This window comes from Magnolia sinica, chromosome 9 (genome assembly GCF_029962835.1).
Source record: "Magnolia sinica isolate HGM2019 chromosome 9, MsV1, whole genome shotgun sequence".
NCBI classification, from domain to species: domain Eukaryota; kingdom Viridiplantae; phylum Streptophyta; class Magnoliopsida; order Magnoliales; family Magnoliaceae; genus Magnolia; species Magnolia sinica.
This window is the reverse complement of record NC_080581.1, coordinates 31257818-31284960: the sequence shown is the minus strand read 5'-3', so window position 1 is coordinate 31284960 and position 27143 is coordinate 31257818. Positions and strand designations below refer to the sequence as shown.

Below are 27143 nucleotides of genomic sequence, written 5' to 3'. Positions count from 1 at the left end.
AGCTTAAGCACGATAGATACGTGCAGGTGGCGTTAGGTTGCAGCAGCATTGAGCTTGGAGCATGCAGTGGACCTCTGGAGCTTTGATTTTTTATATACGCATTTCCCTTTTAGCATTGTATTCAAATGATTATATTAGTGAATATGTGATGATGATGTTGCTTTTTGGGTAAACTTGTGGTTATGCTTCTTACAAGTAAAATGTATATTGGAAAATCATCCTTGTAGGATCCCAGGATTGGAATCTGGCATATGGATGCCGGGAGCTGAGAATGGGGTACTACGGAGGCTGTCGGCACCAGATTCGGCGATTGAGAATTTTGTGAGCCCGGTTTCTGAGTTTGGGGCGTGACACCTTCAATTGATCGATCGATCGATGTATCGATCGGTCAAACGTAGTTTCACTTTGGCTAGAAATGTTGCTGGACTAATTTTTTTGGCCATTCTTGATCACTGGTTTGAGGATTCGCTTGATCGATCGATCGATTGAGGATTCGTTCGATTGATCAAGGATCAATCGAAATCACCTAGAGTTCTGCTATCTTTGGGCTATACAATTTACAACAGCTCTAAATCTCTATAGCCTATCTAAGCATGTCTAAATACGGATCCTAACGCTAAGGTATGATCAAATAAAGATTACCTGTTAAGGAATAGATCATCTAAAGTTTAAGGTTGTTTTGAGTCTATTTGGGTCTAAGGTTAGGATCACCAAGGTACCTCATGATTTACTTGTTCTTCACTCCTTGATATTTCCTATCCTCTTATGTCCTCGATCTTTAGTTTTCAAGGGCTCAACCGACTTACCGACACACAGACACATGTGATTAATTAATAAGTGCACTAATAGGAAGGTACTAAGACAGTTAGCATGCCTCTAGCATGTCACTCTTAGTTATCAACAAGGTTATGTCCAAGTATAGAAAATGAGATTTCAGATATGTCACGGGTATCATATGCAAGTATAGTAGGGAGTCTCATGTATGTAATGGTTTGTTCGAGGCCAAATATCTGACGAACAGTTAGTGTGGTCAATAGATATATGCGAATGTAGGAAATAAGCATTGGAATGTTGTTAAGTAGATTATGAGGTATCTTAAGTGCATAATTGACACTAGAATCATGTTCGGAGGACATGGAACTTCAGGCGGAGTTGTAGACTATGTGGATTCGGATTATACAAGTGATCTAGACAATAGGAGATCCGCTACGGAATATATTTTCACATTAGCAGGCTGACCGATATGTTGGAGACCTATGTTATAGTCTATAATCGAGTTCTCTACAACTGATGCATAATATATAGTTGCGACAGAGGCATCAAAGGAGGCACTATGGTTGAAAGGTTTGATAGGAGAACTCAGGTTGAAGTAAGAGGTGATTCGTTTATATTGCGATAGTCAGAGTTCTATCCATCTAGTGATGAATCAGGTGTTTTATGCAAGAACCAAGCACATCAACGTGATGTTCCACAAGATACAAGAACTCATTACTTTTAAATAGATTCTGTTTCGAAAGATCCACATGGACAAGGATGCCATTAATATGTTGACTAAGCCGATGACCAGAGAGAGTTCATGCATTGCTTATGCTTGATCAATCTCTCCATCCATTATTAAGATTGTGCACCATCGCACAGGGGTGTAAATGGATATGCATTCTAGGGGGAGAATGCTGGGAGTAGTTTATGCTCAAGGTGGAGGTTATAAGGGAGATTTTTAAGGTGACTTATCATAATGTAAGTCAATGTGGAGATTATTGTGTGCGATGCCTTGGATTCTGCTGATCTGCTTGTGTAAAGAAGCCCTAATCAGTTCAACCGGTGTCTTTTCAGTTCAACCAAATTAGGGAAGGTTTCTTAGTTTTCTCACTATGAAGATTTACACATTTTCATTTCAACCAAAATATGTGAGTTGGTTTATTTCGATTTGACAGAAGGTCTCATTCAGTCCGACTGACAGGTTACACAGATTAGTACAAATCGTGGTATTTAAGTCTGTTTTCAATTAGGACTTAGATTATATGAGTGCTTTCTCTCTAAGGGCAAGGGTTTTGTGAGATGAGTCGGTTTCTACACTTGTAAAGGCATGAGAAGGGATTTTTTCAAGGGGCCAGAGTTTTTCTAGGTGTACATTATAAGGGGAGATTGGATTTTTGCTGTAATCAAAGAAGATGAGGGTGTAAACTCTAATGTCTTTAATTATAGTGGATTTCTATCATTTTGTGTCATAGTTGTTCCCAACAAGAATTTTCTACATTAATTATCTTATGCTTTGTGTGATTATTTTATTGGTTATTATTTATTTGATTGTTTTATCTTTGTTGAACATGCTTCCACAAAGTGTATAAATTAATTATGGTATTAGATCCAAATTTCTAATACCTAAGGTTGATTTGGATTTATTGTGGCCAGGATTATATTATAGTGGTGTGAGATAAGTGTCGGAACTCCAATAGGGAGTCCTATGATTTCCTAACCTATAAGCGTTATTTTACGATATCTAGCAGACCTTAGAATGTAACCCTTATTTGACTAGTGGTGACTTTAAGTTATATGCATTATCTCATTTAAGTAAAACCGCACCTTAATCACATAAATGCTAAAGGAGAGTAAGAAAAGGCTGAGTAAGTGAGGACATCATGCTCGCATGAAAGCACTCATTGACTAATAATAAGTTGAAAGTCCAACATCTAAACTAATTCCTTACTATTGAAACATCAATTTTAAAACTTTTGCCTAAAAAATATTAGCAATTAAACATCTTAGTAACCCAATATTCTTCTTATTATAATATGAAAATGTCTTTTTCATATTACATTCATTGTGTAGCATAATATAAAATAAGGAAAAAGAAACACATCTTTTGATATATCCAATATGAATATAAGTACACTCTTAACCCAAGACTAAATATATCCAGAGCTTGTTTAGAAACGTATTCAACAAAGTAACTTTGTTTGAAAATATTTCTCAACATAACTACCGATAATAACTTAGTAATGACTGAGGTAAAACAAACCTCCATCTAACATTTGTGATCGAACTTGTATGTCTCTGTGAATCCTGGCCCTGAGATACTGGTTCTTGATTGCATGCATTTTTGAAGCCACATCTTTCATGCACATTCGTTCTCTTGGAGACTCTGAAGAGCACAATACACCGATTCTGACCATCAAAATCAAGCATTCATGCACTCTATTTCTTGTATTGATATGATTTCCATTGCCCTGAGTAACTTCAGTGTCTTCTATAAGCAGTTGTGGCTCAACAATCTCCATTACTCGTTCAGGCAAAGCCAACTTAGCAAAATGATGAAGGCTTAGATTGTCCATAAACGTGCCATCAGTTGGCCCCTTTCCAGTGATCATCTCTAATAGAAGGATTCCGTAGCTGTAAACATCTCCTTATGTAGATGCTTTACTACCCATCGCATATTCTGTAATTTATACATCTCATATTAGAATGTAAGTGACCATTTAGATACAAATAATATCAAAGCTTAAATTTAGAGAGAGGGGGAATATTATATTTAAACAAGTAATTAGTATTTTTACTATTTTAAGGATCTAAATTTCTAACATCAATTGGTGTACTATGAACTTGTAAGTGCTTACAAAGATGTTTAAAATTGATCAAAACTCTATTACTAAAGTGAAAGAACTCAACATGTCAATCATCAACTGAACAAAAGACTTATTGTTATGATTTTTGTATAACACATATCTTAACTAAAGACATTATAAGAAAATAAATCTTTATATCTTGCTATGGTATGATTAATGTGGGATGCAAGTGAGTGCAACTTTGCCTATCTACATCTTGTTATGTATATTGTTTAAATCTGAGGTCATTCTTTCAGGATCTCCGAAACCAGATAAAATCAGGTTCAGGTAAGATTTACCAGTGTTTCACATTTAATGTACAAGAGGTGGCCTACTTGATCACAAGAATGATCATGCTAGAACCCAAATAATGAATTAGTATATTTGGTATACCTCTTAAAAGTGCCCATACGAGTGAATGAGTCTTACTTTTGTGCAAGATTCTCTTCATGCTGGGATTACCTTGTCCCACACACCCAAGTAAATAACTGTAAAGATATGTAGGGGGCTAGAATACCCTTTTGTCCATACAATTACTAAGGGTGTGCTCTCACCTTTTGTGTTTGTGTGTAGAAAGAGAATGTTTCACGTCCAATTGGTTGGACCACAAGTTACGCTCTACCCAATGAATAACCTACAACCTCTTAAGTGAGTGCAGCATCCAACCAATCCAATAGGTTAGGCCCGCCATGAGGATCATTTGCACTGCAAAAATCAGCTTCATCCACCCATAAGGTGGATCACATCTATAAAAAAAAAATAATAATAAATAATGACCATCCATTGATAAATAGACTTACTCAATTATTTGATGGTTGATTTTTTTATGAGGCAATCCTTGTGATGGGGCCAATCTATTACTTGGATTGGATGCTTATTTGAAATCCACCCGGATCACAAGGTTTGTCATCTTATTTCACACCAGGGCCCAAAAAACATCCCCTTCCATGATTTAGGTAGACCACACAATTGGAAATAATATATGGGAAAACACTCACCTTCTAAACTGTTTCAGTTCCTATGGCTCACCTAAACCATGGATGGGTCTGATTTTTGAGCCTTGGGGCTTATTTTAGTGTGCAAGCTAATGGTTGGAGTTGATTTCATATTATCATGGTAGTGGACCCAGTAAAAATTAAGGGTTGTCCTCTCTCCTAACTTTTTGTTTGATGTGGCCCACTTGAATCATAGGTCAGCCTAATTTTTGGCCCCCAATCTTACTCAGGATGACATATCTAATGATCGGAGTGGATTTCACAGTGGGCCATATAGAAATTAACAATGGTGGGCATCCCTCTCCCCAATTATTTCCCTTGGAATGGCTCATGCACCTAAATCAGAACGAGTCTGATTTTTTGACCTGGGGCCTAACATGGGCTAATGCATCTATTAGTTAGAATGGATTTCAGATGCATATCACAGTGGACCTACCCCAGCCCACCCTACTTTGCTCGCACCTCCAGTACTCTCCTGCGAAGCGAATAGCCAGACTAGGTGGGTGTGTGTTTTTGTTCATATTTATGTGTTTATATACAAGGAATTAAATAAGGTAATAGACAAAATTGTTACCTGGAGCGATGTATCCAACAGATCCCTTGATTCCAACCGAGCTAGTTTGAGCAACCTCAGGTAAGAACCTGGCTAGCCCGAAATCACCCACATGAGCAATCATGTCATCATCAAGAAGAATATTGCTTGGCTTTAAATCTCGATGAATGATTGGCGTTTGGCAATGATTGTGCAGATAATCCAGTGCAGAAGCCACATCAATAGCTATGTTTAGCATTTGAGTAAACTTCAAGTTCCTTCCAAGCTTGTCATCGCCATCTCTATGCAACCACTTGTCTAGACTTTCATTGGGCATGTAGTCGTAAACTAGAGCTTTAAAATCATTGCCCTTGAAATCAATGCTTACACAACAAGTTAAGATCTTAAGAAGATTCCGATGCCTAATGTTTTTTAAGGCTTCGCATTCAGCCATGAAGCTCCTCAGAGCTCCTTGTTGTTGAAGATTGAAGACTTTCACTGCTACCATAGTTCCATCACGATCTAGAGCCCCTTTATATATAGCGCCAAAACTTCCGGTGCCTACCAAATTGGCAGAAGAGAAGCCATCTGTTGCTTTAAAGAGCTCCGCATAAGACATGGTGACGAAAGGATCCTCCGCAGAAGGCACACCAATAGGTTTCCTTCTTGACTTTCTCACCCAATAAAGAGTGGCAAAGATACATGGTACTAACACAAGGCACAGGACAACAACAACAACTGAGATTTTTAATTTTGATGCAAGATACTTTCTCCGTTTCTTGGAAGCTTGGCTAGAGCATTGAGGCAAATTTAATTCTGGAATAACCCCACAAAGCTTATTATTTCCGAGCACTGAAACTTGACTGGCATTTCCAAAGACCCCTTGTTTTAGTACGTCACCCTTGAAATTATTGAAGGAAAGATTTAGAGACTCTAGAGCAAGCTTCTCCAGATATTTTGGAATCTCCCCAGAAAGGTTGTTGCGTGAAAGATCCAGGGATCGAAGGCCTCTTAGAGTACTAAATGTTGGAGGAATTGATCCTTGAAAGAAGTTTCCATCCAACAAGAGATACTCTAGGCTGAGACAATTGCCTAGCAAGCTTGGAATTTCTCCGGACAATTTGTTATTTGAAACACTCAATGTCGAGAGAGTTTTCAAGTAACCAACTTCGACTGGCAAACTATCGGTAAAAAAGTTATTTCCAATGTCAAGTTGAATCAAAGATGGATAGATGAAAAGTTGTTTGGTTAATCTACTGCTGAACCTATTACTGTCGAGGTATATGGCTTGTAGATTTTTGCAATTACCAAGTGTTGAAGGTATGCTCCCCGATAGATTGTTTTCAGATAAACTGATTACCCACAATTGGGAGATGTTGCCCAAGGAAGACGGAATTTGCCCCGATAATCCATTTGCTGGAAATAAAAGATTTCTTACCTTGTTAAGCTTCCCAATACCAATGGGAAAAGTCCCTGTTAAAAAGTTATTCCTCATATCCAGTACTGTTAAGTCGACAAGATTCTGAATCCCAGATGGGATGCTTCCGAATATCTTGTTATCTCCTAAAGTTAGCCAAGTCAGTTGGGTCGAAATATTAGACATGGAGTCAGGCAACGCACCGCTGAGATGATTACTGCTTACCTGCAGCGCTCGTAAGCTACTGCATTTGGTCAAAGAATCGCGAAAAATCAAGTCATTAGATTCTCCAATTCCAAGTTTATTACCCCACAAAAGTAACACGGACAGACCCTTGAGGCTTCCAAAATTCGTAGGTACAGATCCGCTAAAGCTATTGCTACCAAGGTCAATAGTTACGAGTCCTGAAGCATTGGATAATGAAATTGGTATGGGTCCTGTGAATTGGTTTGTTCCAGCGTAAAGCTCTTGGAGATTAGGAAGATTGAGGCCTAAGTTAGGAGGAAGGTTTCCGTGTAATTTGTTCAATCCCACGTCCAAAAACTTAATAGAGGAGAGATTGTATAGCTGGGGTGGAATCCTACCTGACAGTTCATTTTGACCAATGCCAAACCCTTCTAAGCTTGCCAACCGACCAAGGTCATCTGGTATGCTGCCATCCAGATTGTTTCTAGTGAGATAACACTACAAGAAAAGGGGGTTTTAGCCTTGGTTCAAAATTGAGGCTAAAAAGATTAAAAACTGAAGCTAAAGCCTTTAACCTCAGTTTTGCCTCAGTTATCCAAACCGAGGTTGAAACCTTTGTGGCTAAAGGCTTTAGCCTTAGTTTTAGCAACCGAGGCTAAAATGACTATTATAGCCTCGGTTCGTCAAGTGAGGCTAAAAATCTTTTTAACTTCAATTTTCTCGAAATGAGGCTAAATCAAAATTTTAGCCTCTATTGTTTTCAACTGAGACTAAATCCAAATTTTAGCCTCAATTGCCTCTAACCGAAGCTAAATCTATTTTTAACCTCGGTTCTCAACAACTGAGGCTAAAAAGTCTTTAGCCACGGGAATTTCAGCCTTGGTTATCAACAACGGAGGCTAAATTCAAGCCTCAGTTACAAATTGAGGCTAAATTTATTTTTTTATATTTTTTTAAATATTTATTTAAACTACTAATCCATTCATTCAATTCACTCATGAAACAATCAATCATGAAAGCCACAATACCAACAAAACAGTTAACAACAGTCTATTTAAAGTTTAACTCAATCAAACTATTACACAACATTAGATTCCACAGATAATACAAAGTCATGGTCGCGCCCGTCATCACCGGTGCCGTCATGCTTGGCGGACCTTGAGATAACACTGCCCGTCCATCTTCTGCTGCTTCTGCTGTTATTCGCTGCATTACAAAATAACAAACAACAAATAACTCATCACAACACAAAAAAGAAACCAAAGTGCAGAACAATGAGTCAACACATTTTTCCTCCACTATTGTGTTATCCGCTGCATTACAAAATAACAAACAACAAATAACTTATCATGCAGCTTGTTATACCTGAAAAAAACAGGTCAGTGGTTACTCCAAACATAAGCTACATCCGCGCAACTGAAAATTGCCAACAAGGCAAACCAGAAAGCCTGACCAGCATCACCCATAGCTAGAAGCCTAGGAAAACAGTGGCGAGAATAAGAACACAACTAAATATCTAGTATGCCTCTTAATGAATTTGAATGAATATCAGAAACAGGGAGAACAAGTACTTACTGTTGCTTTACAAAGTGGACCTTGACCCCAGGCAATTCAACAAACTCCGGCCATATCTTTGTGCTTGGTGTGCGCAGAGTTCGGAATATCTGAAATGAAGTAAAACCACAATAACTGATTAAAACAGTGCAACTAATAATAGGCATGAGAAGAAGTTGTGCAGAGTAGAAACCTTGTCAAGCTGATCAAATTCAGTTTTACCATTGAATAACAGTTCCTTCACTAAAATTTCTGCCATTATACAACCTAGCGACCACATGTCAATAGCTGTTGAATATTGCTTTTGCTCCCAATAGAAGTTCAGGTGCCCTGTGAGGTACGAAGCAATGAAAACTACAATGAGGTTGCCTAGAAATTGCAATATGTTATTGAAAGGAATTGACTGACATAGGCAAGACTACCATGATCAGCAAGATGAACTAGGTCCTCAATGGAAGAACTTAGAGATAGAAGAAAGAACAAAAAACATGTTTTTGACCCATATCATGCGAAAATCTTGGAAAAGAAAATATGTAATGAAATAGAAGAAAGCACGGGTACAACATCTAAGAGCAGGTCAAAATTGATTTTGTCCGAACCAATCACATGTATAAGAAAAGTGCAGCTTGAATGGGTCAACCACAAGCAGAAAACAACAGCAGTGTGAATCAACCAAAAAGTAAAATAAAATATTAATCTTTAAGGAACTGTTCACCCCTCCAATAAGGATAGTTGTGTGGATTAAGCAAACCAATGTCATTACAGGCACATCCTAAGGAGGAAGGATGAGAACAAAAAATAGACAAGAAACCATTCAAGACGCATTCCACATGCAACTGTTAGAGTCGACAAAAACCATATAACATCATCCATGAGGATAATAAGCATTTCATGACAAGATAGCAACGGACACAGCCCATGGGCATGAACTAGGAAAGCAAGAAAAACTTGCCAACACCTGTGGGAATGGAAAATGAATGACGGTGATGAAAAATATTGCAAGGTTCTAGTTTTTCAGAAAAGAGTTAAACCAAAACCTAAAAATCTTAGAGACAGAGAAAAAGAAATAAGAGGTACAAAAATTTACCCGTATGTCTATGGAACAAAAACTTAAAGCTTTATTCTTCACAAAATTAAAATAAAATCATAACTGCGAGGCTTATCTTTCTCTTCCATTCTTCTAAATAAAATCATAACTGCGAGGCTTATCTTTCTCTTCCATTCTTCTACTATACTCGGAATGACTCGCCGAGGAAGATCTAAAAAGACCACCATTTCTTTACATTTTTTTCCTCCTGTTTACAAATAATACACTAGTGTATTTGAATAAGGAAACTCAACAAAACCAATTTCACCCATTGTCAACAATAGATTAATGAGAAAACATTTTCCCATGATGCTAAAGCAGCTAAGAATTGTTGCCATTTTAATGAGAAGAGAGAACTAACTCACAATGTCGAGAGACCAGTTAGTTGTCCACTAAATTGGCCACCCAATTCGCCTTGAAGTTGATTGCAACTCACGTTTCTACACTCACCACCAATACCACTGCTTAATTCTCAGGTTTCCAATATAAATTCATAATATAATTAAACAAAAAAGGTGCCAAACTTACAATCAGTGTTCGAAGTATTAAAAAATTTTCCAAGACAATTGGTTAGTCATGCTAAAATGATGTTGAAGAGAAAATATTAACAAATCTTCCTTCCTAACGTAGCGATTTTCTAAACTGCCCGATCATATCTGCAGTAGTGCCAGTCCCTACCCTTCTGGTACAAGAAAGATCATGAATTACAATCAGTGTTCGTAGTATTAAAAAGGTAGAATTTTTGTCTCGGTTCTTATGGAATTGAGGCTAAAAGGTAGACTTTCCGCCTCGGTTCCTATGCAACTGAGGCTAAAAAATAGACTTTTCGCCTCAGTTCCTATGCAACTGAGGCTAAAAGATAGACTTTTCGCCTCGGTTCCTATGCAACTGAAGCTAAAAAATTAAACTTTTCGCCTCGGTTCTTATGCAACTAAGGCTAAAAGGTAGACTTTTCGCCTCGGTTCTAATGTAACTGAGGCTAAAAACTAGACTTTTCGCCTCGGTTCCTATGCAACTGAGGCTAAAAGGTAGACTTTTCGCCTCGGTTTCTATGCAACTGAGGCTCTAAACTTTTCGCCTCGATTCCTATGCAACCGAGCTTAAAAGGTAGACTTTTCGCCTCGGTTCCTATGCAACTGAGGCTAAAAACTAGACTTTTCGCCTCGGTTCCTATGCAACTGAGGCTAAAAGGTAGACTTTTCGCCTCGGTTCCTATGCAACTGAGGCTAAAAACTAGACTTTTCACCTCGGTTCCTGTGCAACTGAGGCTAAAAGGTAGACTTTTTGCCTTAGTTCCTATACAACTGAGGCTAAAAGGTAGACTTTTCACCTCGGTACCTATACAACTGAGGCGAAAGATGAACTTTTAGCCTCAGTTCCTTAACAACCGAGGTTAAAAGACACATTTAGCCACTATTTTTTTAACTGAGGCTAAAAAATTGTGGCTAAAGGTCTATTTTCTTGTAGTGTAAAGGAAAGAGAGAGACGAAAGGTTTCCATGTGAAAGTGGGATGCTTCCTGTAAGATTGTTCTCACCAAGATACAATACAGTGAGTTTCGATAGAGAGCCAATCTCAGTTGGAATCCTCACTGACAACTGATTCCGCTGAAGATAAAGGACTTCGAGTTTCGAACAGTGGGTCAGATTTGTTGCAATCTCTCCGGTGAGTGTGTTATTGTCCAGACCGAGATACCGCAAGCGGAACAACTGACCCATCTGTTCAGGAATCGGTCCACTAAAGCGGTTGACCCATCTGTTCAGGAATCGGTCCACTAAAGCGGTTGTTTGCGAGATCGATTCTCTTGAGGAAGGTGAGGTTCCCTACGAAGGGAGATATGGGGCCCACCAAGTTATTGTTTGTGAGGATCAAGGCAGTGACCCTTTGAGGATGGCGGCAACCACCGCATGTGACTCCTTGCCAGCGACAGAAGTGGAGAGTATGGTTCCATGAGCTCAAGGAATGGAGAGGACCGTCGGTTATCAGATCTTTAAAGTGGAGCACCGCAAGGTGTTCGGTTTCGTTGGAGAAGTGAGCGGCTGATCCGAAGAAGCATGGAACGTGAGTGGAAGAGATAAGGAGAAATGACCAAAATGCCCATAGGGTCATAGGTGGGAGCTCCATATTAGAGTTTGTGAAGAAGGAAAGCAAAAGTGAGGAGACAAATATGGAGTGGATTCTGAACGCTTGATGACTTGAGGAATCTACTTATAAGAATGATCAGATAATTTTGGTGGGTCCCAGTTTACCATATTATTTTCTGTTTCTCTTTCGTTCTTATTTATTTATTTATTTATAAATAATACTGAATCAGGTCGCTGTCCAAAAGTGTCGCAGATTCGATACTACCCTCACCCGTACCTAGCAAGAGACGGACAGTCGGAGTCCAACGTCATGTCTATATTTTTATCCATACCGTCCATCATTTTTAGATATCATTTTCGGGATTAGCCACACAGATATGAAGATCGAAGGCTAAGTCGACCACACCAAAGGAAGAAAGCCTACCAAACCAAAGCTCATATTTATGTTTTCCCTCCGTTCATGTCCAGGTGATCTTCAGAGCAGGTTGTATGGGAAATAAACATCACGGTGGACACCAGTAAGTTTTCAACCGTTGAAGTTCAATCCGTACTGCTTCCTACTTCCTGTGGTGCGGTACACTTGAGCCTTTGATGTGCCTCGTTAATGGTTAAATGTCTTAAAATGATCCATCAAAATAGATGAATGGTAGGTCTCACGGATTCCCTGATAGGACTGTCCATCTCCAATGGTGGGTAGTACCCAATGGACGTGATGCAGGGGTTTTATCCACTTACATTGATTTTGACAAAGTATTTTAGAGGATGGGCTAAAATATAGGCGGATTCAAGGCTTAAATATACCACAAAGGAAATTATTCCATTACTACTTTATAAAATAAGACCCCATCATTTTGTCTAGTAGAACTACGGTACTTTGTATAGAAAGCTCGTCCCTTTGTCTAGTAGAACTCCATCACTTTGACCTATAATCCTGTCATTTTGTCTAGTAGAAATTTGCCACTTTGTGTAACACCCTAAACTTTTCAATACTCGAGTATTTAAAGTTATCGAATGTTGCCATAAAATATAACTTATTATACACACACACACACGATGCCAATCTAGCTATCCTAGCCTTACATCTATCCTCCAATACGAATTTAACCGTTGCGAATAATCCTCATTTATAATTCAAGCAATTTGACCGTTAATTTTAAAACATGTTCATCATATACCTAAATATTCTCACTTGTCTATCATAACTAACTCGTTCAGTTAAATATGCATTGCTAGATAGAGACATGTAACCGTCCACTTAATTTGGAACACCCGATCAAAGTAAACTAGATACTTGATCTCTACATTTACTCATACACATATTAAGTTAAGATTCTGATCCGTTCATCTTGTTCATCACGTATGAATATGTTTAACCTACCATCAAAACTACAATCTGAGAAACTTACACTTGTGAATAAGACACTCAACCTAAGGATACACATGTTTTATCTCTTAATCACTCCAGAAATTCACCTTATGTTCATCCATTTACAAAACTAACAGTACAATTATTTAGATACATGACTAGAACACTAACCATCAAGTCTTCATATTTTTAGCATGTCATCTGACCGTCCATTATATTTGAATCTCCCAAACGAGCCATCAAAATATTAGGATAATTCAGTCACTATAAAGATCTCAGATTATATGATCAAACCGTCGCGTGATGTTTTAACTAGATGTGTGCAACCTCGGTCTTGAAGCACGGGGTGTGTTAACTAGTTAAAAGAGCATCTTGGATATACTTGGGAGATCGAGATTTAAATTTAACCGACAAAAAAAGCATAAAAAACGAGGAATGCCTGTCCAATTTCAAGACAATCAGACGATACATTCTGACATAATGAATGATAGAAGTTATTTGAGAATTCGATGTCAAATTTGTAAATATGATTAACACCATGCATGGCTAAGTAAGTTATTTTAGTGGTGAGCATTATCCTACTGTGATCAATCGCGTGGTCCATATATGACTCAGATCTACTTCATATTTGGGCCCATGGCCCAACATGACCTTAAAAAGCCGGTCAAGGGCACAGATTTCCCGAAAGACCAACCACCATGTTAGACCCCACCTTTTTGTCATCCATTAACCTAGAAATTAATGCGAAGGACGTAACTGACCACACGAAAGCCTGTTTCAACTTAACATTGTCCTCACATTGACTGATGGTGTGACCAACCTAGAGGTCGGACCTACTTCATATTTTGGTTCTTGCGGCAACACATCGTGGATATTTTGATTAAGGTGGTTGATCCCCTAGAAACCAATAGTAGTGGCCCCATTGAATCATGCAAACTTGAGCTTTGAAAACCGTTCATTTTTGGCATCATGTCTTAAAATGAACTCACAAAACGGATGGACGGGGAGGATTTCTTTCAAACATCACAGTGGGTTCTAGCGCAGGGGAAACTGATTGGCTACTCCCCTTGCCACTAGCCCGGTGGCTGGTGGTCAGTGCTATGTGGACCCCACCATGATGTATGTGTTTCATCCATGCCGTTCATCCATTTTTACCTATCATTTTAGGGATTGATCTAAAAAATGAGAGGTATATAAATCTCAGGTTGACCACACCATAGGAAAACAATAATGATTAGATATCCACCATTAAAATCCTCCTGAGGCCTATTGTACTATTTTTACATCCAATCTCTTGATTAGGTCATATAGACCTAGATGAAGGAAAAAAAAAAAAAAAAAGAAGCAAAGATCAGCTTTATCCAAAACTTTTATAGGCCCCAAAAAAGTTTGTAATAGTCCACGTTCATTCAACACCGTTTGTTGTAATGTGGTCCACTTAAGATTGGGATATACCTAATTTTTGGTCCCATACTCTAAAATAATCTATAAAAATAGATAGACAGCATGATGTAACACATACATCATGGTGGGTCCCACAGAGCACCGATCACCATCCATTACCTGGTGGCAGGGGAGTATCCAATCCATTTCCCAGCGCAGGAACTTCCTGCGAGAATCTTTCACAGGAAATCCATTCCAGGATACGGGGAGCCAGGGTGCGCTGGAAGGGCGTGGACGAGGTACTACCCCCGCCTGTCCGAGCTCGGTACAGGCGGAGGTTCTGAGGGCCACTGAGGGGCCACCCTGATGTTTGAATTCTATCCTAACCGTCTATTCATTTATATATACAATTTTAAATTATAAAACCAAAAATAAAGAAAATAAAATGCTCAAATGGACCACACACTAGGGATTAAATTACTATTTTTGAAAATTTCTCGAGGGCCACGGAAGTTTTGAATAAAGATGATATTTGTTTTCTCAGTTCACCCCGGTGTATATGACCGTATCAACAGATTGGATGGCAAATAAAAAATACGGAGGTGGGAATCCATAGCACCGCTGCTTCCTGTGGTGTGGTCCATTTGAGCCTTTGATTAGTTTTATTTTTAGTCCAATAATCTAAAATGATATGTAAAAATGAATTGACGGTGTTGATAAAATTCAAACATCACGGTAGCCCCTCAGTGGCCCTCAGAGCCTCCGCATGTCCTGAGCTCGAAACGGACGCGGATTGCGTACTACCCCCGCCCGTCTCTAGCCCCGAACGGGCAATTCTGTGGGTGGGCCCACCGTGATCTATCTATTTATCTAAGCCGTCCATCTCTTTTATCAGATCATTTTAAGGCAAGAAGAAAAAAAAAATTTATGGTTGATCCAATGCTCAAATGAACCACACCAGTATGACTCTTGCATTTAATGCAACATGCATTTCCTGCTTTGTGCATTTAATGCAACCAAGCTTATTATTTGTGTGGTCCACTTGATCGTTGGATCATCTTCATTTTTTTCTAATGGCTTAAACAGATACATCACGGTGGGCCTGCCCACAGAACTGCCTGTTCGGGGCTAGAGGCGGGGCTAGTACGCAAACCGCGTCCGCTGGAAACAAAGGATCCGCGCTCCTGTCCAAATGGGACGCCGATACCACCACCAGTACCAAGGTAGAGATGGACGGTCCTGTCAGGGCTCTGTAGAGCCCACCGTGAGATGTATATATTTTATCCCTACTGTCCATCCATTTTGAAATATCATTTTTGGGATGGGCCCAACAAATATGAAAGTTGAAGGCTTAAGTAGACGACACCAAAGTAAGCAATGGGAATGAAAGCCTACTATGGAAAACTTCTTAGGGGCTACAGAAGTTTTGAATCAAGCTGATATTTATGTTTTCCTTCAGTTCATGTCCAGGTAATCTTATGAGCAGGTTGGATGGCAAATAAACATCGCGGTGGCACTAGTAAGTTTTCAAAGTAGAAGTTCGGTTCCTACAGCTTCATGTGGTGTGGTACACTTGTGCCTTTGATCTGCCTAGTTATTATATTAATGTCTTAAAATGATGTATCAAAGTAGATGAACGGCGTGGATAAAGTATATACATCACAGTGGGTCTCAAATAGGAACGTCTGTCTCCAATGGTGGGGTAGTACCCAATCCGCCTATCCAACCGGTGATGCGGGGGTTTATCCACTCCCATCGATTTTGACGTAATTTTAGGCGATGCGCTCAAAAACAGGGAAACGGATTGGCTACTCCCACTGCCACTAGCCCGGTGGCTGGTGGTTGGTGCTATGTGGACCCAACCAAGATGTGTGTTTCATCCATGCCGTTCATCCATTTTTACGGATCATTTTAGGGTTTGATACCAAAAATGAGAGGGATATAAATCTTAAGTGGACCACACCACAGGAAAACAATAGTGATTGGATATCCACCATTAAAATCCTCCTAAGGCCCCATTGTACTGTTTATTTGTCATTCAAGCCATTGATTAGGTCATAAGACCTAGATGAAAATATTAGCTTGATCCAAAACTTTTATGGGCTCTAAAAAGTTTTTAATGGTCTATGTTCATTCACCTTTAAAAAAATAAAAAATATTTACACACGCACACACAGCCCACACACTCATGCTAGTGGAATTTCACTACCTATGGGTACTCGAACCCTTCACGGGTGTTGAAACTCCCAAGAGTCTACCACCCGACCAAGAGTAGGGACCCACGTTCATTCAACTCTATCTCCTGTAATGTGGTCCACTTGAGATTGGAATATACATTAATTTTGCTCTCATACCTTAAAATGATCCATGGCATGGATGAAATAAATACATCATGGTGCAGCCTACAAAACACCGACCACCAGTCATTGGCTGGTGGCAGGGGGAGTAGCCAATCCGTTTCCCAAAAATAGGCGGATCCAAGGGTCAAGTATACTACAATAAGGAAATTGTACCATACCTATGTACAAATTTTCAAAATGCCCACCAAAATCTTTATTTGCCATCCAATCAGTCGACAGGTTGGGTTTTTTTTATTTTATTTTATTTTTTTTTTATTATTTTTTTTTTTTAAGGATAATGGGAAGACACGACTATCATCTTAATCTAAAAATTTTGAAACCCAAAAAAGTTTTTAACGGTGGGTGCTCAATCACCAATGCTTCATGTGGTGTGGTCCACCAGAGATCTTGATCTATATCATTTTTGGGGCCATGCCTTAAAATGAGCTGGAAAAACAAATGGTCCTCGTCCAACGTCCATATATAACACATACATTAAAGTAGGCTGTCACGGCTTGTCCAAGCTCGGTGTTATCCCACCCTGACTCGATCTCCTCCCCCTATCAATTTAAGTCAATCTGATGAGGGTGTGAGGTAAGTGACATAGTCCATTTAATGAGATATACAGAGCCCAATGTTAAATATAATCAAGATTGAGATGCTCATCATCCATGATGGATTATAAAATGTTGAATAGGGACCACAAAACAGCATGGTCTACTGATCTGAACCACACATCATTCATGCACTTACCATGGATAGCCCATGATGTAGGAATTATGCCAGTCGATCGTTCTTACCATCCAGTTAGATGATTCGCAGCTCTTCATCTAGAAACTGATGGATATATATATAAGGAGCCTTAAAGAAAACGTCAGCGCCCTAGTAGCTTGAAAACGGCTATAAATAAAAGGGCAGAACATGCGCATTTTGTTAATAGGCTTTTCAGCCTTTACCCTCAGTTGGACCAGTCCTCCCCTAGCCATTTCAAGGTCCATAAGCTTGCTGTCTTTGGCCACCTCCTTGAACTCTTTCCTACTAGTGGACTACTAGATCACTTTGAGATCAACCATATGAGTTCCCTTCTCCAAACTTTTATTTGGAACCAACTTGGATTGCATACAAGGAAAAAGTTGAACCCTCTATATCTAATCTAGGTGTAGATCATCGAGTAGACTTCATGAATCATTTACAGTTGCCTTTCAGGTCAATTATTGGTAATCTCTATTGGATCTAAAAGAAGGTCAAAAACAGTAAATAGTCCACACTTAATGGGAAAAAGTTCATTCATTGGCTGACTATGTTGACCAATCAGCATTAACTTTGATCCTCGACTCATCCACATTTTAGTATCCACCAAATGAACAGTTGGGATCATCTGAACAAGAACATACAAGGATGTCCGACAGATAGGTTGAGGCAGGGCAAGCCAACTATTCCCCATTTTTATCTTTGATGCAACACACCTGACTTAATGATCAACTAATTTTAGGATCTAGGCCTGCGTGGAGCAATGCATCTAATGAAGATCTATGTCACTTAAACATCACAGTGAGCCCCATATAGCTTGAATGTATCGTAACTCAAATCCATTCTAACCATTAAATCTGTAATCTCTTATATAGACTCGCGGCCAAAAAATAGGCTAACATTTGATTCAGATGAACCACATCAAAGTAACAGTTGAGAGAAAAGCTATGCCCAGTCTCCTCCACCACATTGAAAAGTAAGTTTGGCCATGGTGAAACTATGCCCTATTGTTGTCTAAATCACTACGCCAAAACTGCAAAAAAAGGACGGTCCAAAACCGTCTCAAATGACGAAAAAGGACGGTCATGGACCGTCGCAAGGGCCGTCAAATTTTGACGTGTCGTATTACTTAAAGGACGGTTGAAAACAGTCATTTTTATTGACGAAAAAAGGACGGTCATGGACCGTCCTAAAAAAGGACGGTCTTGGACAGTCTCTTACGAGCCTTTACAAGACGGTCATGGACCGTCCTTAAAAAGACTGTTTACAGGACGGTCATGGACCGTCCTTAAAAAAGATTGTCGTAGACCGTCTGTAATGAGCCTTCAAAGGACGGCCATAGACCGTCCTTTACAAGGACAGTCATGGACCGTCCTTAAAAAGGACTGTCATGGTCCGTCTCTTATGGTCCTTCAAAGGACGGCCATAGACCGTCCTTTAAAAGGACGGTCATATACCGTCCTTAAAAAGGACTGTCATGGTCCGTCTCTTATGGGCCTTTAAAGGACGGCCACAGACCGTCCTTAAAAAAGGGTCAATATACACCTGTTACTTCATCATATTCTTCCTGATATACACCTGTTATATAATATATTTCATCATATTCACATTCATATCCATCTAAACCTAAACTATGTAAATCCAGCATAAACTACATTCATCCAAACAAATACTACATCCATCTAAACCCAAACTACGTAAATCCAACATAAACTACATTCATCCAAACATAAACTACATCCATCCAAACACAAGCAATCTTATCCACATTGCATTCATCCACACATAAATACATATAAGTTTAACATCATAAATTAAAAAAGGAAAAAAATCAACAGCAATTTTCTTTTTGTCTTTCACCTGAAAAAAAAAAATCCAACACCATATATAAGTATTAGAAGGGTTGGATATCACATGCACATAATAAAATAGAAGTTATTTGCTAGCTAAACTATATATATAGCCCAATTCATCACATGTGATTGTCATCCCAAAATCTGAATGGTCCATGTAATTCAGCACCCTATGAAACCTCTTACGGCCTAACTTTTACCTTGATCCAAAACTTTGGTGGCCATGGCCAAAGAAAATAATTTCTTCCCTTAATTTGCATTTCTCTTTGCTATAGCCCACCAAAGTTTTGGATTAAGATGAAAATTGGTCCCTAAGAGTTATCATGGAGTGTTGCATCCCATCGACCATTTAGAGTTTAGGTCCATAACACATGTGCAAAGGTGGACAGGTGGGCATGCTTCTCTGTCTCTCAACAGAAACGGACTTAGACTAAAATACTTGGTTTACCGGACAAATATCTTCTATTCTATCACATGCATGGTACATTCAACCCTTCCAATAGGTTCGGGATTGGGTTTAGGTTTAGGTTAGGGAGTTGAGATTAGGATTATGTGTAGGTTTAGGTTTAGGAATTTGAGAATACATTTAGGTTTTAGGTTTATGTTTAGGTTATAGGTTATAGGTTTAGGTTAAGGTATAAGTTTAGGTTATAAGTAATAGGTTTAGGGAATTGAGAATAGGTTAAGGTTTAAGTTTAGGAAATCGGGTTCGGGTTCAGGATAGGGTTTAGGTTTTGGTTTTCATGTTTAGGTTTAGATTTAAGTTAGTAAGTTGAGATTAGGATTAGGTGTAGGTTTAAGTTTAGAGATTTGAGAATACATTAATGTTTAGGTTTAGGAAATCGGTTTTGGGTTCGGGATCGGGTTTAAGTTTGAGTTTTCAAGTTTAGGTTTAGGTTTAGGTTAGGGAGTTGAGATTAGGATTAAGTGTAGGTTTGGGTTTAGGGATTTGAGAATACATTTAGATTTTAGGTTTAGGTTTAGGTTATAGGTTATAGGTATAGGTTTAAGTTTAGGTTTAGGTATAGGTTTAGGTTTCGGTTTAGGTTATAAGCAATAGGTTTAGGGAATTGAGAAATAGGTTAAGGTTTAGGTTTAGAAAATCGGGTTCTGGTTCGGGATCGGGTTTAGGTTTGGGTTATCAAGTTTAGGTTTAGGTTTAGGTTAGGGAGTTTAGATTAGGATTAGGTGTAGGTTTAGGTTTAGGGATTTGAGAATACATTTTTAGGTTTTAGGTTTATGTTTAGGTTATAGGTTATAGGTTTAGGTTTAGGTATAAGTTTAGGTTTCGGTTTAGGTTATAAGCAATAGGTTTAGGGAATTGAGAATAGTATAAGGTTTACGTTTAGGAAATCGGGTTCGGATTCAGGATCGGATTTACGTTTGAATTTTCAAGTTTAGGTTTAGGTTTAGGTTAAGGAGTTGAGATTAGGATTAGGTATAGGTTTAGGTTTAGGGATTTGAGAATACATTTAGGTTTTAGGTTTAGGTTTAGGTTATAGGTTATAGGTTTAGGTTAAGGCTATAGGTTATAGGTTTAGGTTAAGGTTTAGGTTTAGGTTTAAGGATTTGAGAATGCATTTAGGTTTTAGGTTTAGGTTATAGGTTATAGGTTTAGGTCTAGGTTTAGGTTTATGCTATAGGTTATAGGTTTAGGTTAAGGTTTAGGTTTAGGAAATCGGGTTCGGGTTCGGGATCGGGTTTAGGATTTAGTTTTCAAGTTTAGGTTTAGGTTTAGGTTAGGGAGTTGAGATTAGGATTAGGTGTAGGTTTAAGTTTAAGGATTTGAGAATACATTTAGGTTTTAGGTTTATATTTAGGTTATAGGTTACAGGTTTAGGTTAAGGCTATAGGTCATAGGTTTAGGTTAAGGTTTATGTTTAGGTTTAAGTTTAGGTTATAAGCTATAGGTTTAGGGAATTGAGAATAGGTTAAGGTTTAGGTTTAGGAAATCAGGTTCGGGTTCGGGATCAGGTTTAGGTTTTGGTTTTCAAGTTTAGGTTTAGGTTTAGATTAGGGAATTGAGATTAGGATTACGTGTAGGTTTAGGTTTAGGGATTTGAGAATACATTTAGGTTTTAGGTTTATATTTAGGTTATAGGTTACAGGTTTAGGTTAAGGCTATAGGTTATAGGTTTAGGTTAAGGTTTAGATTTAGGTTTAAGGATTTGAGAATACATTAAGGTTTTGGGTTTAGGTTTATGTTATAAGTTACAGGTTTAGGTTTAGGTTTAGGTTTATGCTATAGGTTATAGGTTTAGGTTAAGGTTTAGGTTTTAAGCTATAGGTTCAAGTAATTGAGAATATGTTAAGGTTTAGGTTTAGGAAATCGGGTTCGGGTTCGGGATCGGGTTTAGGTTTGAGTTTCAAGTTTAGGTTTAGGTTTAGGTTAGGGAGTTGAGATTAGGATTAGGTGTAGGTTTAGGTTTAAGGATTCGAGAATACATTTAGGTTTTATGTTTAGGTTTAGGTTTAGGTTTAGGTTATAAGCTATAGGTTTAGGAAATTGAGAATAGGTTAAGGTTTAGGTTTAGGAAATCGGTTTCGGGTTCGGGATCACGTTTAGGTTTGAGTTTTTAAGTTTAGGTTTAGGTTTAGGTTAAGGAGTTGAGAATACATTTAGGTTTTAGGTTTATGTTTAGGTTATAGGTTATAAATTTAGGTTAAGGTATAGGTTTAGGTTTCGGTTTAGGTTATAAGCAATGGGTTTAGGGAATTGAGAATAGGTTAAGGTTTAGGTTTAGAAAATCGGATTCGGGTTCGGGATCGGGTTTAGGTTTGGGTTATCAAGTTTATGTTTAGGTTTAGGTTAGGGAGTTTAGATTAGGATTAGGTGTAGGTTTATGTTTAGGGATTTGAGAATACATTTTTAGGTTTTAGGTTTATGTTTAGGTTATAGGTTATAGGTTTAGGTTTAGGTATAGGTTTAGGTTTCGGTTTAGGTTATAAGCAATAGGTTTAGAGAATTGAGAATAGTATAAGGTTTACGTTTAGGAAATCGGGTTCGGGTTCGGGATCGGGTTTAGGTTTTAGTTTTCAAGTTTAGGTTTAGGTTTAGGTTAGGGAGTTGAGATTAGGATTAGGTGTAGGTTTAAGTTTAAGGATTTGAGAATACATTTAGATTTTAGGTTTATATTTAGATTATAGGTTATAGGTTTAGGTTAAGGCTATAGGTCATAGGTTTAGGTTAAGGTTTATGTTTAGGTTTAAGTTTAGGTTATAAGCTATAGGTTTAGGGAATTGAGAATAGGTTAAGGTTTAGGTTTAGGAAATCAGGTTCGGGTTCGGGATCAGGTTTAGGTTTTGGTTTTCAAGTTTAGGTTTAGGTTTAGATTAGGGAATTGAGATTAGGATTACGTGTAGGTTTAGGTTTAGGGATTTGAGAATACATTTAGGTTTTAGGTTTATATTTAGGTTATAGGTTACAGGTTTAGGTTAAGGCTATAGGTTATAGGTTTAGGTTAAGGTTTAGATTTAGGTTTAAGGATTTGAGAATACATTAAGGTTTTGGGTTTAGGTTTATGTTATAAGTTACAGGTTTAGGTTTAGGTTTAGGTTTATGCTATACGTTATAGGTTTAGGTTAAGGTTTAGGTTTTAAGCTATAGGTTCAAGTAATTGAGAATATGTTAAGGTTTAGGTTTAGGAAATCGGGTTCGGGTTCGGGATCGGGTTTAGGTTTGAGTTTCAAGTTTAGGTTTAGGTTTAGGTTAGGGAGTTGAGATTAGGATTAGGTGTAGGTTTAGGTTTAAGGATTCGAGAATACATTTAGGTTTTATGTTTAGGTTTAGGTTTAGGTTTAGGTTATAAGCTATAGGTTTAGGAAATTGAGAATAGGTTAAGGTTTAGGTTTAGGAAATCAGTTTCGGGTTCGGGATCACGTTTAGGTTTGAGTTTTTAAGTTTAGGTTTAGGTTTAGGTTAAGGAGTTGAGAATACATTTAGGTTTTAGGTTTATGTTTAGGTTATAGGTTATAAATTTAGGTTAAGGTATAGGTTTAGGTTTCGGTTTAGGTTATAAGCAATGAGTTTAGGGAATTGAGAATAGGTTAAGGTTTAGGTTTAGAAAATCGGATTCGGGTTCGGGATCGGGTTTAGGTTTGGGTTATCAAGTTTATGTTTAGGTTTAGGTTAGGGAGTTTAGATTAGGATTAGGTGTAGGTTTATGTTTAGGGATTTGAGAATACATTTTTAGGTTTTAGGTTTATGTTTAGGTTATAGGTTATAGGTTTAGGTTTAGGTATAGGTTTAGGTTTCGGTTTAGGTTATAAGCAATAGGTTTAGAGAATTGAGAATAGTATAAGGTTTACGTTTAGGAAATCGGGTTCGGGTTCGGGATCGGGTTTAGGTTTTAGTTTTCAAGTTTAGGTTTAGGTTTAGGTTAGGGAGTTGAGATTAGGATTAGGTGTAGGTTTAGGCTTAGGGATTTGAGAATACATTTACGTTTTAGGTTTATATTTAGGTTATAGGTTACAGGTTTAGGTTAAGGCTATAGGTTATAGGTTTAGGTTAAGGTTTATGTTTAAGTTTAAGTTTAGGTTATAAGCTATAGGTTTAGGGAATTGAGAATAGGTTAAGGTTTAGGTTTAGGAAATCAAGTTCGGGTTCGAGATCGGGTTTAGGTTTGGGTTTTTAAGTTTAGTTTTAGGTTTAGGTTAGGGAGTTGAGATTATGATTAGGTGTAGGTTTAAGTTTAGGGATTTGAGAATACATTTAGGTTTTAGGTTTATATTTAGGTTATAGGTTACAGGTTTAGGTTAAGGCTATAGGTTATAGGTTTAGGTTAAGGTTTAGATTTAGGTTTAAGGATTTGAGAATACATTTAAGTTTTGGGTTTAGGTTTTGGTTATAAGTTACAGTTTTAGGTTTAGGTTTAGGTTTATGGTATAGGTTATAGGTTTAGGTTAAGGTTTAGGTTAAGGTTTAGGTTTAAGTTTAGGTTTTAAGCTATAGGTTTAGAGAATTGAGAATAGGTTAAGGTTTAGGTTTAGGAAATCGAGTTTGGGTTCAGGATCACGTTTAGGTTTGAGTTTTTAAGTTTAGGTTTAGGTTTAGGTTAGGGAGTTGAGAATACATTTAGGTTTTAGGTTTATGTTTAGGTTATAGGTTATAGATTTAGGTTAAGGTATAGGTTTAGGTTTCGGTTTAGGTTATAAGCAATGGGTTTAGGGAATTGAGAATAGGTTAAGGTTTAGGTTTAGAAAATCGAATTCGGGTTCGGGATCGGGTTTAGGTTTGGGTTATCAAGTTTAGGTTTAGGTTTAGATTAGGGATTTTAGATTAGGATTAGGTGTAGGTTTATGTTTAGGGATTTGAGAATACATTTTTAGGTTTTAGGTTTATGTTTAGGTTATAGGTTTAGGTTTAGGTATAGGTTTAGGTTTCGGTTTAGGTTATAAGCAATAGGTTTAGAGAATTGAGAATAGTATAAGGTTTACGTTTAGGAAATCGGGTTCGGGTTCGGGATTGGGTTTAGGTTTTAGTTTTCAAGTTTAGGTTTAGGTTTAGGTTAGGGAGTTGAGATTAGGATTAGGTGTAGGTTTAGGCTTAGGGATTTGAGAATACATTTACGTTTTAGGTTTATATTTAGGTTATAGGTTACAGGTTTAGGTTAAGGCTACAGGTTATAGGTTTAGGTTAAGGTTTATGTTTAAGTTTAAGTTTAGGTTATAAGCTATAGGTTTAGGGAATTGAGAATAGGTTAAGGTTTAGGTTTAGGAAATCAGGTTCGGGTTCAGGATCAGGTTATAGGTTAAGTTTTAGGTTTAGGTTTAGGTTTAGATTAGGGAGTTGAGATTAGGATTAGGTGTATGTTTAGGTTTAGGGATTTGAGAATACATATAGGTTTTGGGTTTAGGTTTTGGTTATAGGTTACAGTTTTAGGTTTAGGTTTAGGCTTATTGTATAGGTTATAGGTTTAGGTTAAGGTTTAGGTTAAGGTTTAGGTATAAGTTTAGGTTTTAAGCTATAGGTTTAGGGAATTGAGAATAGGTTAAGGTTTAGGTTTAGAAAATCGGATTCGTGTTCGGGATCGGGTTTAGGTTTGGGTTATCAAGTTTAGGTTTAGGTTTAGGTTTGGGAGTTTAGATTAGGATTAGGTGTAGGTTTAGGTTTAGGGATTTGAGAATACATTTAGGTTTTAGGTTTAGGTTTAGGTTATAGGTTACGGGTTTAGGTTAAGGCTATAGGTTAAGGTTTAGGTTAAGGTTTGGGTTAGGTTATAGGTTAAGGTTTAGGGATTTAAGTTTAGGCTATAGATTTAGGTTTAGGTCTAGGTTTAGGTTTAGGGAATTGAGAATAGGTTAAGGTGTAGGTTTAGGATATCGGGTTTGGGTTTGGGATGGGGTTTATGATTGGGTTTTCAAGTTTAGGTATAGGTTTAGGTTAGGGAGTTAAGATTAGGATTAGGTGTAGGTTCAAGTTTAGGTTTTGGTTTAGGTTAAGGGTATGGTCCCTGCAAAGCAAATACAGATATAAATATGGCCATCCGACATAAATGCCAGGCCCTTCCAATGCTGTCCATAAAAAATGGACAACTTCATCATGGTCATAATAGCGGTTCCCTCTTTCCAGGGAACCCCGCTCTTCCGAATAGCTCCGACGCACATCCGGTCCTGCTCCATTAATTTCGATCAAGTACATAAACACGGCATGTCCAAATGGCCAGGCCCCTCCAATGCTGTCCATAGAAAATGGACAGCTTCATCATGGTCATAACAGCGGTTCCCACCTTCTATGGACCCCGCTCAACATCCGGATAGCTCCGACGCACATCCGGTCTGCTCCATCAATTTCGAGTTAATACATAAACATGGCCTGTCCAAATGGTCATGCCACTCCAATGCTGTCCATAGGAAATGGACAGCTTCATCATAGTCATAACAATGGTTCCCACCTTTCAGGGACCCCCGCTCATCCCGGATAGCTCCGACGCACATCCGGGTCTGCTCGATCAATTTCGATCTAATACATTTAAAAACAACAAAATTATATCTAAATGCATTTAGATACGGGGAAGGCCTCCCATATTCGTATTGTTGGTTACTCATCCCTTTGTCCACAAGCCACAATCGACCAACACTTTCTATTGCTACTTGTACTCTGAAACCAACACAAATATAACTGGGAAACAATATAAGGAATAATAAAAAAATGAATTTACCTGCGCACATCATTAAATGTTTCCCTATAAGAAGATGATATTATATCTTTGATAGCCACAACTTGAATGACAGAGAAAAATGCAACCGATACAGTCTGTTACAATTCAAAGGAGGAAAAAGATTTGTGGCTGCACCGATATTCTAGTACATTATGAACGGCTGCCTACGTACCCAAAAAGTCAGATTGGGATCAAGCCACTACGTAGTTCTTTTTAATTAACCAAGTAACTAAAGGTCATAAATTTCATATCTAACAAAGTATCATTGAACGTCGTCTCAAATCGTTTCTGGTTGGTGCATTTAAAAAAATTCAAATACACAATCAATGTATATTCTTGTTACATCTCCTACTGCAACAAGAGATAACGTTCTATCAATACTTCAGTTACATTTGAAATTGAAATCCTTTAGTGACTTGGTTAATAAAAAACAAATGACAACAAGCCATAATTAGTAAAAAGGATGCTAACTATTAAATAAATAAAAAAGACAACTTGATCAAAAAAGGATTTCAGTGAATAATCAAGTTTTCGTCATACAATGTCCTAAAGTTCAAAAAGTAAAACAAAACTACTGAATATTCAAATTTTCATCAGGAACTTGGGCCAGACAACAATTTCACCCAATTGAATATCTTCAAATGTCCTGTCATCATTAAACAACTCTGCTGTGCGAACATTAATATCATCTATTACAACTCTGATGCATTCTGGAGGGATGCCTGTAGTATCTGACACCATCCGCCCACTAGCAACAGTCCGACCACGGATATCTCTCAATTGGCAAATTTGTTCCATTGATGGAGTTGTTGCAGAGTCTTCTCGAATACTTGAGG

The 27143-nt window shown here is 37.9% G+C and overlaps 1 protein-coding gene and 1 long non-coding RNA gene across 2 annotated transcripts; both read right to left on the bottom strand.

The window, feature by feature from the left end:
• Positions 1-2841: 2841 nt before the first annotated feature.
• Positions 2842-7220, bottom strand: LOC131254811 (putative receptor-like protein kinase At3g47110). Its single transcript, XM_058255531.1, has 2 exons — positions 5172-7220; positions 2842-3436 (listed from the first exon to the last, which is right to left on the bottom strand). The coding sequence occupies exons 1-2, from the start codon at positions 6730-6732 to the stop codon at positions 3405-3407; spliced, it is 1593 nt and encodes a 530-aa protein (XP_058111514.1). The 5' UTR covers positions 6733-7220; the 3' UTR covers positions 2842-3404.
• Positions 7221-7730: 510 nt separating this feature from the next.
• LOC131256214 (uncharacterized) lies at positions 7731-8300 on the bottom strand. Its single transcript, XR_009176669.1, has 2 exons — positions 8098-8300; positions 7731-7938 (listed from the first exon to the last, which is right to left on the bottom strand). It is a non-coding gene; the product is annotated as an uncharacterized LOC131256214 (long non-coding RNA).
• Positions 8301-27143: the final 18843 nt, after the last annotated feature.

Excerpts from the sequence above, each read along its gene's own strand:
- LOC131254811 (XM_058255531.1), bottom strand. The coding sequence starts at position 6,732 with ATGTCTAATATTTCGACCCAACTGACTTGGCTAACTTTAGGAGATAAC. Across the intron at positions 3,437-5,171 it reads TGTTGGATACATCGCTCCAG|AATATGCGATGGGTAGTAAA; the intron begins GTAACAATTTTG and ends TATAAATTACAG.